Source organism: Myotis yumanensis, unplaced genomic scaffold (genome assembly GCF_028538775.1).
Source record: "Myotis yumanensis isolate MYYU_CA2020_CCGP unplaced genomic scaffold, mMyoYum1.0.hap1 SCAF_3, whole genome shotgun sequence".
Lineage (NCBI taxonomy): Eukaryota > Metazoa > Chordata > Mammalia > Chiroptera > Vespertilionidae > Myotis > Myotis yumanensis.
Window position 1 is genome coordinate 183,214,580 of NW_027223754.1, and position 15,345 is coordinate 183,229,924.

The following is a 15,345-nucleotide window of genomic DNA, read 5'->3' on the forward strand; positions in this document are numbered from 1 at the left end:
GCTCTACCACATGTGCTATATGACCTTTGGCAAGTCATTTGGCCTCTGTAACCCTTAATTTTCTTCTGTAAATGTGGAAAACAAATTTATTGGAGTGTTGTTACAAAGATTAAATACAATAACATATATATAGTATCTGCCACAAGTCAATGATTAATAAAATAAAACTATTTATTTAATGAATCTCTCTTGAGCTTGTTGGTACCAGAATCAAAATTAGTTGCTCCTTGCCCAGCCAGTGTGGCTCAGTGGTTGAGCATCAACCCATGAACCAGGGGGTCACCATTCAATTCCCAGTCAGGGCACATGCCCAGTTGCAGGCTTGATCCCTAGTAGGGGTGTGTGTAGAAGGCAATCAATCGATAATTCTCTCTCATCATTGATGTTTCTATCTCTCCCTTTCCCTTCCTCTCTCTGAAATCAATTTAAAAAAATAATTCATTTAAAAAAAATTAGTAGCTCCTGAACAGACCACAAAAAATATCCAACAGTGTGGCCAGGTTAATTTCAACTACGGAATTTTACTGAAAGCAAGGAGTCACTGTCAGGCCTCTAAGATGGAGTCCAGTGTTACTCTCATACTATCTCAATATTAACCCAAACAGAAAAGTGGGAGGTACTTAATTGCGCTAATTTACTATTAACTTATCTTTTAAAGATAAAATTTTATACATAGACAGACATTGTATGTAAATGAAATAATTTCTCCTTCAGCCATAAAAAAAATCCAACTATGATTTTTATAAAATGCACATGCAAAATGTTTACATATTGGAAAATTAAGAAGTTGTTATAATGCTTGTATCTTATTTTTGTCTTTGGCAGACAGAGGGATTTAAATACCCCAGGCCTTCCTCAGTACCACCTTCTCCTACAGGGTCTCAGGTCTCCAGTCCTCAGAGCAGTGATGTGGAAGACGAAGATGAAGACGAGAGATACAATGAGGAAGAGGAGGCGGAAAGGGATCGGTTAAATATTAAGTCACCATTTTCTCTGGGCCATGTCCCTCATGGGAAGAAAAAGCTGCATGGTGAATATAAGAACTGAATTCCCCCCTGGTGGAACAGAGCTCATTTAGTGAGAGCACAGTAAGAATGGTTATTAAAACCATGGCAATGCCACCAGTCTCATTTCCTTCTTCTAAGAATCACAGTGGAATTTATTCTCTGCCTAAGAAGTGGAAATGACGTGAATAGCGATTTTATCATTTAAAATAAAAGCCAAGTTATTTTCTTAAACTCCTTTCTCTCCAGTAAATTTAGACATGAGGAAGAAGGTTAATTAAAGGAGAGGGACTGGAAGTGTTTTTTAAATGGTTAATTTAAGCAATAACAATTTTTACTAGTGTTTTTTAAATTAGCAGCACCATAAGCCTTTGTTTATTATTTATACAGCTTCCATACTTACCAAACAGGTCCCTCATCCCTCCCCCACGCAAGATTCTGTTCTCAGCCATGAATGTGCACTACCTACATATTTTAAATAACTCGTTCTTTAATGATTATTTTCATTTTCACATGAGTCAAAAACATGAATTTATATCTAGCTTTGCAGGCAATCAAAACCCATAATAAAGTAGTTATCTTAAATCCAAATATTGATACATATTCATGCATATTTACAAGGACACTTCTCAAATTAATGATAGAAAGATGTTACCACCTGTACTGTAGCATCTGACTATAACAATTTTCTTATTGTTTAAAAGGAAAGCTTATTTGAAAACTTGGCCAATCAATCACAGATGATAATTTTCAAAATCCAAATGAATAAATATATCAATATTTAAAGATTTAACTTTCATTGGTAATGTTTTGTTTAAAATTCTTCTAGACATTTAAATAAGATAACATGTATAAAGCACCTGCTACATAATAGTGCCTTACAAAGGACAACATTTTAAAATATCTTTTAAAAATAAAATTTATAGTCTATAACAAGGACAGTGTCTCTAACACAGTCATGCTGTGCATAGAGACCTTGTTGAATGTAATTAAGCATCTTTATGTTTTAAATGTAACTAAATTTAAATTTGCAAAAACAAATCTACACTCACTCTTGGATTGTTTTTTTTCACAACCGAGTGTTGTTACTGAGTATTATTTACATCACAGTGAATACCTTGGTTGGTATCTCAGTTGGCTAATTGAGGCTCTAAAAATGTTTTGGTTTTCTCAGTGCTATAATGTTGATAGCAACAGGAGAAGAATAACAATGATGGTGGGTCAGATAGTTCAAGCCGAGCTAACAACCATAATCCAGCTCTCCCATTGCCCCATTGTTAGGAAAAAGAACAGTAGATAAAACAACAAATCAGGCCAAAATGGAAGACAGTTGCAAGCTCACCTTATGTAGATGTTCAGGGGGGAAAAAAAGGGCAATAAATTAAAGTCCAACCCTTGAATAATGCTCCATGGATGCCAATTAACTCAGTGTCTGCAGAGCAATTTGTAAGGTCTGCATGGGAGATCAGAAAAATATGAGATGGACTTGTATTACAATACTAAGCTCTTTTGCTGAAGTACCAGAAAGATCTCGTGATTAAAAAGGAGTTTCACTATTAAATAACCATAAAAATATATCTCTGGTAAAGTGACATACTGTATGTATTCAGATGATACTCTTTTATTTATATATATATATATATATATTATTGATTTTTTACAGAGAGGAAAGGAGAGAGATAGAGAGTCAGAAATATGGATGAGAAAGAAACATCGACCAGCTGCCTCCTGCACATCTCCCACTGGGGATGTGCCCGCAACCTAGGTACATGCCCTTGACCGGAATCGAACCTGGGACCTTTCAGTCCGCAGCCGACGCTCTATTCACTGAGCCAAACCGGTTTCGGCCAGATGATACTCTTGATTGGTAATTGGTTGGGTCACTTATGAGCTATATAATAAAATACGTTCATAATATGAAACTTTCAAATTCAAGTGCTTTTTACAAAATGAAAGAAGAGTCCTCTGATTAGAAATGAGTACAAATGAGAGTACACATGGAAATTAACTGATTTGCAAACACCTGGTTTTGAGTGGCATTGTGTCAGCATCAGTTTCTACCTGGCACCAGACCCTCTGTTCCGACAGCTGCTGCCACTTGATTCCTTCCCCTTGTCCTGATAATTTATTGTCCTTTCCCCAAGATTAACAAATCCTGGTGATGAGGAGCAAACAGGACTTTTAGATGATTCTGTGTCTAGCACAGGGCCCAATACACAGTAGGTGCGTAAATGAATAGTCTTATTGGGAGAAAGAGGTACAAAAACGATGCTTTTAAAGAATGTAGGTATTCAGCAGGTGGAGGACAGGAACTATAGAAAGTAGTTTGCGTGTGCTTGACCAGCTGACAGCAAGACATTTTCTTCTGCCTTGTGCCACACTTCCTCCCATGGTAAGAGTTAGGGTTAACAGAGCTGGTTTTACACACATAGACGAGAATATAAAATATTAGAAGTGCAATACTAATCGTTTTCCAGGGCACAGGGGCACTAAGAAAAGGAACTGGCCAGATGGGGGGAGGCGGGGAGGGTCCCAAGAGGCTTCATAGGATGAGCCTAACTTTCTATGAAGTAATATGGGAGATACAATTTCCTGCTTCACATGGCAGTTGTAAAGATCAAAGCAAAACAGAAATGAACTCTTCTTAAAGGAAATTACAGTCCAGAATCAGGAGGCTAAACAGGCTCATTCTCAACTCCCCTTTCTCCTGAGGCCGAAGTAGAATAATGTAACTCAAGGATGATAGGATATAGACTTCCATTTCTCATAACCAGGTAAAGAATGAAAAGTGAATTGGAAGCTTATTTTAAAGTCAGGGCCTCTTCACCTTCTCTTCCCTCTCATGTTCCCAGTGGTGGTGTGGGAGGGGAGGAGGTATCACCTGGGGAAACCAGGGAAACAAAGAGTAATTGCGAACCCACACTGGAGGTTACATATGTAAACAATGCCCGGTTAGCCACAGGGGGGAGAGGATAGAGAGGCAAAAAGGGGAAGAGCAACTGGAACTGTGCTAAAAGTGGCTTCCAAGTCCGACCTGGAGGTGAGGTAGTGCATGCATGGGAGGCAGATATTTCCCAATTTTAAAATCCAAGCCACACAATGTGAAAAATGTTGATCCCTGATCATTTGTTCATTTCAATGTTGAACACACACACACACACACACACACACACACACACACACCAGAAATAAAAAGGATTGCAAAGAGAGATAGATAGTTACAGCAAACTGGGCATGGGGGCCTTTATGCAATGACTGTGCTAATCAGCATATCTGTACAGCAGAAGAATTCAACTACTTATAATACATGGAGCTGGTATTATTTTAACTGGCCATGTAGACAGCTTTTAAAAACTCTGTTTTGGGGCAAAATACTTGAGATTGTTTTAGTTCACTGTTGGAAGAATTACTTCATAAGATAGATTGTATTTTATTTTATTTTATTGCTTAAAGTATTACAAAGGGTATTACATATGTCTCCTTTTTTCCCCCGCCCTTGACAATCCCCTGGCCCCCCTTACCCCCCAGTGTCTTATGTCCATTGGTTATGCTTATATGCATGCACATCAGTCCTTCGGTTGATCTCTCACCCCCCCTTCTGCCCCCCTACCCTCCCAGGCCTTCCTGCTGCAGTTTGACAGTCTGTTTGAGGCAGCACTGCCTCTGTACCTATTTTTGTTCATAAGTTTATAATGGTCTTTATTATTCATAAGATAGATTTTAAAAGTGTTTTGGGAATAGCCCTGGCGGGTATAGTTCAGTTGGTTGGAGCCTGATCCCATACACCAAAAGGTTGAAGGTTTGATTTCCGGTCAGGCACATTCCTAGGTTGCAGGCTTGGTCCCCAACTCTCTGGTTGGGGCGAATATGGGAGGCAACAAATTGATGTTTCTTGTTCTCTCTCTCTCTCTCCCTTCCTCTCTCTAAAAATCAATAAACATGTTTTTAAAAGGTCTGGAAATAGATATAATGTTTAAATAGCCAATATGTACAAATCTATGTCAGATGAGTAAATAATTATCAATAAACTGGATATATGCACTGTCTAGAAAATCCACTTTAAAATCAAATCATAATTAATGACAGGTGTTTACTATGATGCCACATAGATTTTTTTAATGCTAGCATATTTTTTTGTCAGAGATCAATGTTACATTAACTTGAATATGGTTGCATTTTCAATTATGAAACAAGTTACAGACAAACCTTATAAGCAGGGTTTTGGTTATTTAACACAGTCAAATTGTAATTCCAATTACAGGCATTCACATAAGGATATTCTTCAGCTACTGAATAATGGCTATATATTGATAACAATAAGAATTAACAATACTTTCTAGTTATGACATTTATCAATGACAACTTTCAATTAATTATGTCAAAAATAATTAACAAGTTGGCCATATTGTGTTTACAAATAAATATATCATTATGCTTGTTGTAGGTAATATGTGTGTATATATTTTCCTGATAGTATTGAACTCAAGTTGACTTTAAAAAGAAGTAAATTAGACATTGTACCATGCTTTGTCAGGGTGTCTTTACATAATGTTTTGATGTCAAAAGAAGCCTAGCGTCTAGTCCATTGGAGTAAGCAGTCTTTGAGTCTGTTTAGCCATGGAAAATGGGTTACCTCTAAAAAACTGGGGTACAGAGGAACAGAGGGTGTCTCATCTGCTGATTTTCCAGTAACTTTCAGATCCATGTTTCTAAACTGAATTCAGGGAGATCACAGAGAGCACAAGGGGGAGCTCCAAGCTTCTCCAGCCTCACTGAGGCTCCCTCTCCCAGCCACGGCTCTGAGTGTTCCAATCACAGGGCTTCCTTCCTATCCATCCCACCCCTTCCCTGCATAACTTACATCTGGGTGAACTGCCAAGAGAATCACACTCTACTCTTCCTCATCCTGCCATGCTTTCCCCCCACCCTCCTCGGACGTGGGAAAGGGAGACAAGGAGAAGGAGAGTCCCTGCTGAGTGACGACAAGACAATGCAAGTTGGGTGACAGGATGAGAAAACCAACAACTAATAATATTAAATCAGGAGGGTATCTGTTGTAACAAAAAGAACCCTATCCGGAGTATTCAGTCTTATAATCTAAAAAAAATTCAAGAGTAAGACAGAAGGTGATCTAAGACAGAAGGACCTGAAGCAATAATAATAATAATAATTAATAATAATAATAATAATAAAAGGCAATGATATTTCCAGCTAGGAACTCCACCTTACTTTTGCTTCTAGAAGAATAAAACTAGTTGTGCCTGTTCCTAAGACCGCAAATGAAGCAAAAAGGGTCCACGAGTTTTATTTACATGCTTCATGTCTTCAACAAGAACAGAACTGTAACTGCATTGAACTTGGTGTATTTTCACCAGTTTAGCAGACTGTTGTCCAGAAATCTGGTTGGATCAAGGTTTTCTTCTCCAGCTGTAAGAAAAAAAAATTATATAAAATGAACACACTTTCCACGGTTAAAAAAAAAAAAGAGAGAACCACCGGAAAAATATTTAATCTCCTAAGTTATGTTAACTCATGCACTCTGCTACTGAAAATTTTTTAAAAAAGAGGATTTGATTGATTTAGTTTTAAATTTTTTTCCTCAGTATGAGACACATCAGAGAGCTCACATTTCACACCTCACTCTCCATGAGCACAGCATCAGAGCTGTGGGCCAACAGCCCGTGCCCTGATCACCAGACTACTCACTGTATTTTTTATACATTTTAACATTTAAATTATGTCATAAATACTGCATCATTACAATTTTTGAGAAGGAAAAGTCTAGGTCTATTTATTACCCTTCAATGACCTCTATTTTTAATAGTTATAAAATGTATATACCATGTTCATTTGGTTCTTAGCAATCCTGCACGTGGATATCATTATTCCATCCTACCTATTGATACTAAGCTCAGGGTCACCCGGGTAGTAACACAACAGAGCCAGAATTTGAACCAAGTACTGCTATAGACTCCAAAAGCCGTGGCTAATCCATTATCAAGATGTTTCTTAATTCAACTAGTAGTTTTAATGCTATGCAGGCAGAATGTCTCTATTTGAAGGTCACACCTAATCCTGGCCTAGAAGGAGCTGTCTAATGTCGTGAGAAGTACACAGGCTCAGAATCGGAACTGTCCTGTATCTATTAGGGTGAACCATATGAAACCGCTGTGTCGTAAGTGTAAGAAAAATTGGTTTTCAGCAATTTCATTTGGTTCAACCTTTAATAGTGAGCAATTGTATTTGTGATTATTTCAAATTCTTTGGGCCTCAGATTTTTTAACTATAGAATAATAAAGTTGGACTTTGAGCTTTTTCAGTTCTAAAGTTCTAAAAGAAATAAAGATTACAATAGGCTATGGGCTGGGTAATTCATATGAAATTCCCCAGTCTCTCCAAGGAAATGGTTTTATGTTCTTAGTACTCACTTTAATGAGAAATATACTAGCCTTTAAATAGTCAACATTCTGTGCATTTCGGGGGGAGGGGAGGAGAATTTTAATTATTTTTTAAAAACACCTGAATTCATAAAGGCAACTTTGTTGCACTCAACACAGAATCCAAAAAGTAATCAAAGCCTCTCTGTCCTGCAATTGAAAGAGGTCACTATACTTGTACCTTCTTGTGGTTTCTGCAAGGAAGCCAATAGCAGAGCTGCTGCCTGCGGGAGAGTAAGTAGTTGGGCGTTTGGACTTCGTCTTTCTGGAGAAACAAAAATGTATAAAGATCCTATTAGTATTTAACTATTCATATAGTTTAATCCTATCCCACTATGCTACGACACTAGAAAAACCTCTATGAGATAGATTTGTGATCCCTCAGCAAAGAGTTCCTACGCAGAAGACTGATTTTTATAAATTGAAACATTTCACATTCCTGTGGACATTACTTACAATTGGTTATGTTGTATATCACAGGGGATGGAAGAGAATGTAAGCTATAAATGACACAGAATTTCATGAAATCGAGGAGGATTAAGATAAGGAGCCCATGAGAAATTTCTCCCTTCAGAGCTTAATGTGGGATGTCTGGGCAGAAAGGTTTACATGTGATCCTGCTGGGAGCCTGGACAACCTCTTCTGTCATTCCTTCCAAAGCAACTTGAGATCATCGACATTCTTGGCCACACGTAAGGCAATTGTTTGACTGAAGGAATGCATATCTGCTAAATATTCAAAATTATTTCAAGTCCAAGTTGACAGGAGACAACACATCCTGATTCAACACAAACCACTATTTTTAATTTGGGAGCAAACGAAGTCGGAAAACATAGCTTATTCTGGTAAAGTAAATAAGCTTAATTACACTGCAATATCGAAAAAGGTAAATGGATACCTGTTAAGCACCTATAGGTGGTGAACACAGAGTTTGTTTTTTTCAAAATAAATATACTTTTTAAATTTCCTTTTTTTAAAAAGAGAGAGTGGAAGGGAGGGACGGGGAGAGAGAGAGAGAGAGAGAGAGAGAGAGAGAGAGAGATGTGAGCAAGACACACATGGATTTGAGGCCCAGCTGGGTCGCACTGCAATCCAGGTAAGTGTCCTTGACCAGGAATGAACCCAGACCCTTCTGTGCACCGGCCGACACACTAACCATTGAGCAATACTGGCCAGGGCAAAGTAAATATACTTTTTAATTTTAGCATTTCAGTCTTTAAATTTTACCAAAATTCATTGATTTATGATCCAGTAGCATGGAAAGGTTTATCATGAAAAAAAATAAATAACAGTCCCTAGCACCATTCTTTATAGCCTCCATTTAACTGTTTCTGGTTTGGAACATTTTGTTAGCTCTTTCTAGTAACATAAGAGGCGTAGATTTGAAGTTTCTAGGTAAATCACTATTTTAACAATAACAGCAATAACAATACAATGTTTAAGAGGAGACTGTGTAAAGGTCCTGTCATGGCGGGGAAGTACATTTTGGGAGAAGCTATATAATTTCCCCTACCCCTCCTAACCCCCAGAGCTGAACCCCAGGCCTCGGGTAACTCCCCAGGTTTTCTGCACACCGGGATGGCCAGAGCGACACTTTGAGCAGCTGCGACCAAGTCCAGCTTGGGAGTGACAGCCCCGGCCCAGGCGGGGCGTCCTGAGCCCCTCCGCCCTGCCCCCGCCACTCCCGCTCTGCGCTCTGCCCCCTGGGGCTGGGCCCGGGCAGGCTCTCCCGCCGCCCCTGCGCGGCCGCTTCCCGCGGGGAGACGCTCTCCTTCGCGCCCGGGGAGTGCGCCCTGTCCGCTCGCTCCAGCCCAGTTCACTCCCCGGTCACTCACCCGGCGGCGGCCGCTCGGAGAGCTCCTTCTTCCGACTTTGGTCTGAGATGAAGCGGCGGCCCTCTGCAAAGGGGAGACGCGGGACTCAGCGCCCGTCCGGCCCGGGGCGAGCGGGCTAAACCGCAGTTGCCCGCGCCGCGCAGCCGCGGTGGCCGCCGCAGGGAAGCCCCCGGCCAGGACCTGCGCCGGGCTGCGGGGTTTCGCGCCCTCGGCGGGCCAACCCCGGCTGGGCCAGAATGGAGAGACCGGAAGGAAGGTCGCGCGCCCCTGCCCGCCCCGCGCGCCCTTCCCCCTCCCGCCCGCCCCGCGCGCCCTTCCCCCTCCCCCCCCGCCCCGCGCGCTACCCCCCCCCCCCCCCCCCCCCCGCCCCGCGCGCCCCTGCCCGATGCCGTGAGTGGGCCTTGGAGCGCGATCTGGTCCACCAGCCAGTGCGATGTTCCCCAGGCAGCCCCAGAGTCGTCCTTTGTGGCAAGAGCCAGCAATCCTTATTAGGGTCAGGATTTCAGAGTCTTCCCCTGCCAACAGCAGTCCCCACCCTACCCCACTGTCGTCCCTTTCCCTTGATTAACTGAGACCGGGATGACCTTGACCTCGATTCCAGAAGGTAACAACTTGATATTATCCCCTCCCCGCAGCTCTCCATCTATTCCATGGACCCATGCACCGCCCCCAAGGAAGAGCAAAGCATTTGTAACAACGTACGTGCGCCCTTCAGGTAAAGCATAGCTTGAGGAGTCCAGTTCCTTCTCTCCAAGAGTCTCTACAACCCGAAAAGAGAAAAGCAGTTAATAAGACATTGCTGCGCAGCCCTCTATTAGAAAAACAAAAAGAAAGGAAGGAAGGAAAGGAGGGTGAAGAAACGGAGAAAAGAAAAATAGGAGAGGGAGGCAAAGAGAGAAAAGAAAAAGGAAAGAACACTCAGGAGCTTGATTTTCTTTCTGTCTTTCTTTTGCGTTTGCTTACCTGTGGGGCACTGCTGGAATTTCCCATGAGAGAAAACACCAGGAAAAGAGCCAGGGTTGTTGCCGCCAGACTTCTGAGTCCCTACAAGAAACCACCAATCAAAGAAAGTCATTTCTGTGCCTGTAGGATCTTCTGCTTTCTCTCTGGATGTCCGGACAGTTCCCAACCCCTTACTTTTTGCTGTGTTCTCTTTTAATACTCAGAATGGGGGCAGGGGTCCCCAGTCTGCCTTTTAATCCACGAGAGTTCTCTTTTTTTAAAATATATATATATATATTTTCATTATTTAATCCAAATGACAAATGTGTGAATAAGTGAATTTTTTCTTATGACTCTAATATGTTAAGACTTATTATTTAAATATCCTCTAAAATGCTTATTAAGTATACAAAAATAGGTAAACAGCTCTGAAGCGTTTTATAAAATAGTTTAAAAGTTAAGTAAGTAAAACCATTACTTGCCTTCATGCTCTGCTCCTTTCCAGAACCTGCGATAACTACAACTTTACCTGTGAGTTTTCCAAGCTTGTTCTGAAGGGGAGGCTTTTAAAGCCTTAGCATCAAGGGCCCCTCCTTGAGGCTTCAGGAGAGTTAGGGAGTCCCCGGGGACTTCATGTCAGTCTTCCAGAGTGAGAGGATCTGATGACTCCTCCAGGAAGGTTCAATTGCAGGAAGTAGAGAAATGATTGATGGGTGGACACCATGTGTTCAGGTACTGATCACACCAACTGGGAGATATTCTGAAAATACCAGCCTTATTGTCCGTTTTTCCCACTAACTTCCCAGCGTATCATCATCATCATGGTCATCATCATCATCTTCTTCTTCTTTATCATCATCATCACCAAAGAAAATGATTAAGTTTTGGCACAAGCAACACTAAATGAATAAAGTAAGGAAACTTGTTTGGGTAACTAGCTACAAGCTATCACTGATGACGAATGATGAATCATTTCGGCAGAAATGAAAAGGTTAGGGAATCTCAATGGGATTTGACATCGGTTGCCTGCGATGCATTAGACATTCCTCCTTTTAATTCAAGGGACACAGCCAGGCATCAAAGAGACACAGTCTCTGCTTTAATCAAGCTTACCTTCTAGTCAGGGGAGAAACACTCTAAACTAGTAAACAGGTAAACAAGGTAATTACAGGACGTTTTAAATGCATTATGAAGTAAAAGTAAGCAACATGATGAGGTAAAGTAAGTGGTAGGAAGGTAAAAATAGAGGGAGGGGTCTGGAAGGTTAAGGTGGAATCAGAGATGGGATAAGTTGGAGTGAGAATTAGTATTATATGCATAAGAAAGTAAAGAAAAATCTTGGGATGGGAAAGAACTAGGCTTATTTGAGGAATAGGAAGGAAACCAATGGAGTGAAAGTTGTGTGGGTAATGGCACAGCACTTTAAAATGAGATTGGAGAGGAAGAAATGGGCCAGTTCATTTGGGAACATGGTTATAAGCAAGGGATGATGATGGTTTAGGCTCGGTGGTACTTGCAGGGAATGAAGAGCTGCACATGAATTTGGGGTGCAGGTTGGAGGTAGAAAATAGAGCTACCTGGTGGGATATGAGAGTATGACAAAAATACCTAGCTTGGTGGGATATGAGAGTATGACAAAAATAAATCAAGGATGATTCTTAGGTTTTTGGCTTAAACACTGGGTGAATGATGAAACCATACATTGAAGCTAGAGAAACTTCTTAAGGAAGCAGTTCAGAGAGGGAACTTAAAAGCTGTCTTTTGGGCATATTAAAATTAAAATGTATGTTATTCATCAAAGTAGAAGGGGGAAGTAGGCAACTGGAAATACAAAACTCTATAGAGTTCAGCAAAGAGGTCATCAACCTATCGATATTTTTCTGAAGGCAGGAATTATCAGATTTCAGAATTTTAAGAATCCTATAAATTTTAAGGCAGGAAAAAGATTGGGATTGAATGATAACACTTAGGGAGTGAATGAAGTTAAAGAAGAGAGGCAGAGATAGAGCTATGAAAATAAATATGCAGAAAATGAGCAGAGGGAGAGTAAGGAAGTTGAGGTGAAGCAATCAGAAAGAAAGGAGAAATTCCAGGAGACAAGGAATCCAGAAAACTATCCATTGTGTTGAAAGGTCAAACTAGATGAGAGCTGAGAAGTGTATACTGGATTTGTTTTTGAGGACATAAACTAGATTGGATTGGGATGGAAGTGAATAAGATATGAGGACATAAAGACAAGCATGGACAACTTCTTTTAGGAATTTCACTAAAGGGGGAAAGGAAAAATGAATCTTTTTAAAAGATGAGATACTTGAGTATAGTAGAAGTGTTATTTTTGGGGGGCTCAGTAATATCTGAACCCTTTCGCTTTTACGGAATTCCTAAAATTCTCTAAATTATGAATTATGGAATTGGGACTCTTGGTGGGAAGCAGAGACCTTTTTTTTCTATTGTAGAAGCTGAAAATGGCAGATCCTCACTTTCCCAGCCTCCCTATCAGGTAGGATGTGGGCATATGATTCAGGCTTCACCAATCAGATATACTCACCTAGATGAGCAATCTGGAGATAGGATGAAAGCAAGTGAGGTCATGAGAAACACTGTTACTGTGGGGTTGTAGTAAGCTTGAATTGGTGGGGGAAATACTGCCTACAACACTAATAGCAGATTCCAAGATGGTGTTACCACCTGTAGGGTCTTCATAATGAAGTCCTCTTGCTCAAATCAGTCCAGTTGGTTGGTTTTTCTGATGACAACTAAGAGACCATTTGCGGGACATGTATGCTGATGGAGATGATCAGTGGAAAGGATACACGGATGATGCAGAAGAGATCTGCAAAAAGGAATGCATAGAAGGCAAGAGGATAGGATCCAAAGTATGTCAATATGCAGTTGAAAGTTACATATATAGACAGATATTGAACAAGGACCTGAGTGCCCACCTATGCTAAGATACAGTGGATAAGAGAGAGGATTCTTCTAAAAATTATACCAGTTGTCCCAGGTATTAATAAACCACCTGGGAGTTTTGCTAAAATGCAGATTCTGATTTAGTATGGGTGGGGCGGGGCCTGAAATTCTGCTTTTCTAATAAACTTCCAGGGGATGCTGATATCTGCTGCTTTACTGATCATTGGACATTTTGAGTAGTAAAGCTTTAGAGGCTATGAGAAGTGATAAAAGGTAAACGTTAGAGTCTGTGTGGCTGGGAAAATGGCTAGCAGTAGAAATACTGGAATATGGGGAGAGAACAGATGAGTTTGGTTGGGGCTTGAAGTTTGAGGGGCCGATGCTACCTGCAAATCTTTGTTGTTAATACAAAGATTTGTTGTTAATACTTGTTATTTAGACTTCCTGGTTATGTGCAGACAAGAAAACTGGAGCTTGGTTAGTAAATGTGAATGGAATAAAGAAAATAGAAACTTGAGGAATATTTACTCGCTTTAAAGAATCAACAAGAAAGAGTCAAAGCTTGTAATGTTTTCCACTGTCTTAAGAGAGGGGAAAGATTTAAAAAAATTAAAGACTAAAAGGTTAACACCCAAACTGGACAAAATATTAATATTTCTTTAAATATTAGGATTAAATTTCAAGGGATTGTAGCAACTTCCAAAAAAAGAACAATAAACTAAATAGAAGTATGCATGTGTTTATGATTTAAATGAACTCTTAAATGAAACCCAATTACTAGGTTACCTAACAAACCAGTAAAATGCCCTTTTCCTCTCTCCACACCAAAGACACACAAAGGTTTAATAAAGGGGAACAGGAAAATGAGTTGCCACTAAAACTGTGTTTTGAATTTCCAATTTTAAAGGGAAGTAAATAAATGCAGTTTGTTTATAACAGTTTAGCTAATGAGTTCACAGGCAGATGTTTGACGTCAATGCTGCCATTTTCGGGATAATATGCACAAGTGAAGAGAATAGCTTTGACAGATTATCAATATTGTAGTCTTATCAAAAGTAGCATGCCAGAATGTGTTTGTTCTAAAAGGGCATTAACTGCCAATAAGATGTTTTTGTTAAATCACAAAATTTTAAGATTTTTACAGGTCTAAACCTAGAGATGGGCTAAGAAATTTGATTAAAAAAAAAAGTTGATGGATTTAACCACTCAGTTGTATTCTGCTGACATTTATTCTGCTGACCAGGCAGTGGGCATTTGAACAAATTGGATCCTAAGCCTTTTGAATAGGCATATTCAATGAGACCATTTTGCCTGCATAGCTGATGTTATCTGATTTTTTCTAGTTGACTCGAGGGTGGCTCAGGCCCCATTTTAACAATAACTGTTGTTGAAACTGCATTCTTACAAGGTCAGTGGTTATTGTGTTCACATAGAAAACAGCCCCTATCTTGGGTTAGGTTACCTGGGCAATATGGCTATTATAATACGAACATATCCAAATTACTTCTTTGATGAAAGGAATAGAGAGGAATTTGAAATAGTATGAATGACATCATTGGGTTTGAGCTCCTCCTTTGGCCTGATTCTGTGCCAAGGTCAGTTTGTCCCACAGGCCAGTTGTTTCACAAACAGGTGAAAGCAGTCATTTCCCCAAAGGGCTACCAGTTTTAGGAGGGGCTTTAGGGACACTGAGGCGGCCTGCTATCCTATATAATAAAAGGGTAATATGCAAATTGACCCTAACAGCAGAAAGACTGGGAATGACTGGTCACCATGACACACACTTACCACCAGGGGGCAGACGCTCAATGCAGGAGCTGCTCTCTGGTAGTCAGTGCACTCCCACAGGGGGGTCTCTGCTCAGCCACAAGCCAGGCTGATAGCTGCCAGCACAGCCGTGGTGGAGGGAGCCTCTCCTGCCTCCTCAGCAGCGCTCAGGATGTCCGACTGCAGCTTAGGCCTGCTCCCTGCTGGCAAGTGGACATCCCCCAAGGGCTCCCGGGCTGCCAGAGGGATGTCTGACTGCCATCTTAGGCCCAATCCCCCCAGGGAGCAGGCCAAAGCAAGCAGATGGACATCCCCCGAGGGGTCCCAGACTGCAAGAGGGCACAGGCCGGGCTGAGGGACCCCCCCGAGTGCACAAATTTTTGTGCACCGGGTCTCTAGTATACAATAAAATTCTCCATTCATTGGCCAATGTCTTTACCACTGTCCTTT

The 15,345-nt window shown here is 40.8% G+C and overlaps 2 protein-coding genes across 2 annotated transcripts in view; one reads left to right on the forward strand and one right to left on the reverse strand.

The window, feature by feature from the left end:
• GYS2 (glycogen synthase 2) overlaps window positions 1–5,400 on the forward strand; it is a 48,459-nt gene extending 43,059 nt beyond the window's left edge. Inside the window, exon 16 of the mRNA XM_070410592.1 lies at window positions 826–5,400. Coding sequence (XP_070266693.1) covers window positions 826–1,047 — 222 coding nt within the window. The 3' untranslated portion in view covers window positions 1,048–5,400. The remainder of the gene's footprint in view (window positions 1–825) is intronic.
• SPX (spexin hormone) lies at window positions 4,557–11,094 on the reverse strand. The gene is made up of 5 exons (XM_070410593.1): window positions 10,240–11,094; window positions 9,979–10,036; window positions 9,277–9,339; window positions 7,623–7,706; window positions 4,557–6,431 (listed from the first exon to the last, which is right to left on the reverse strand). The coding sequence occupies exons 1-5, from the start codon at window positions 10,264–10,266 to the stop codon at window positions 6,373–6,375; spliced, it is 291 nt and encodes a 96-aa protein (XP_070266694.1). The 5' UTR covers window positions 10,267–11,094; the 3' UTR covers window positions 4,557–6,372.
• Between the last annotated feature and the right edge of the window lie 4,251 nt (window positions 11,095–15,345).

Coding starts and splice junctions, on each gene's coding strand:
- SPX (XM_070410593.1), bottom strand. CDS start 10,266: ATGGGAAATTCCAGCAGTGCCCCACAG. Junction 10,037..10,239: donor ATTCCAGCAGTGCCCCACAG/GTAAGCAAACGC, acceptor TTCGGGTTGTAG/AGACTCTTGGAGAGAAGGAA. Junction 9,340..9,978: donor GCTTTACCTGAAGGGCGCAC/GTACGTTGTTAC, acceptor TCCCCTTTGCAG/AGGGCCGCCGCTTCATCTCA.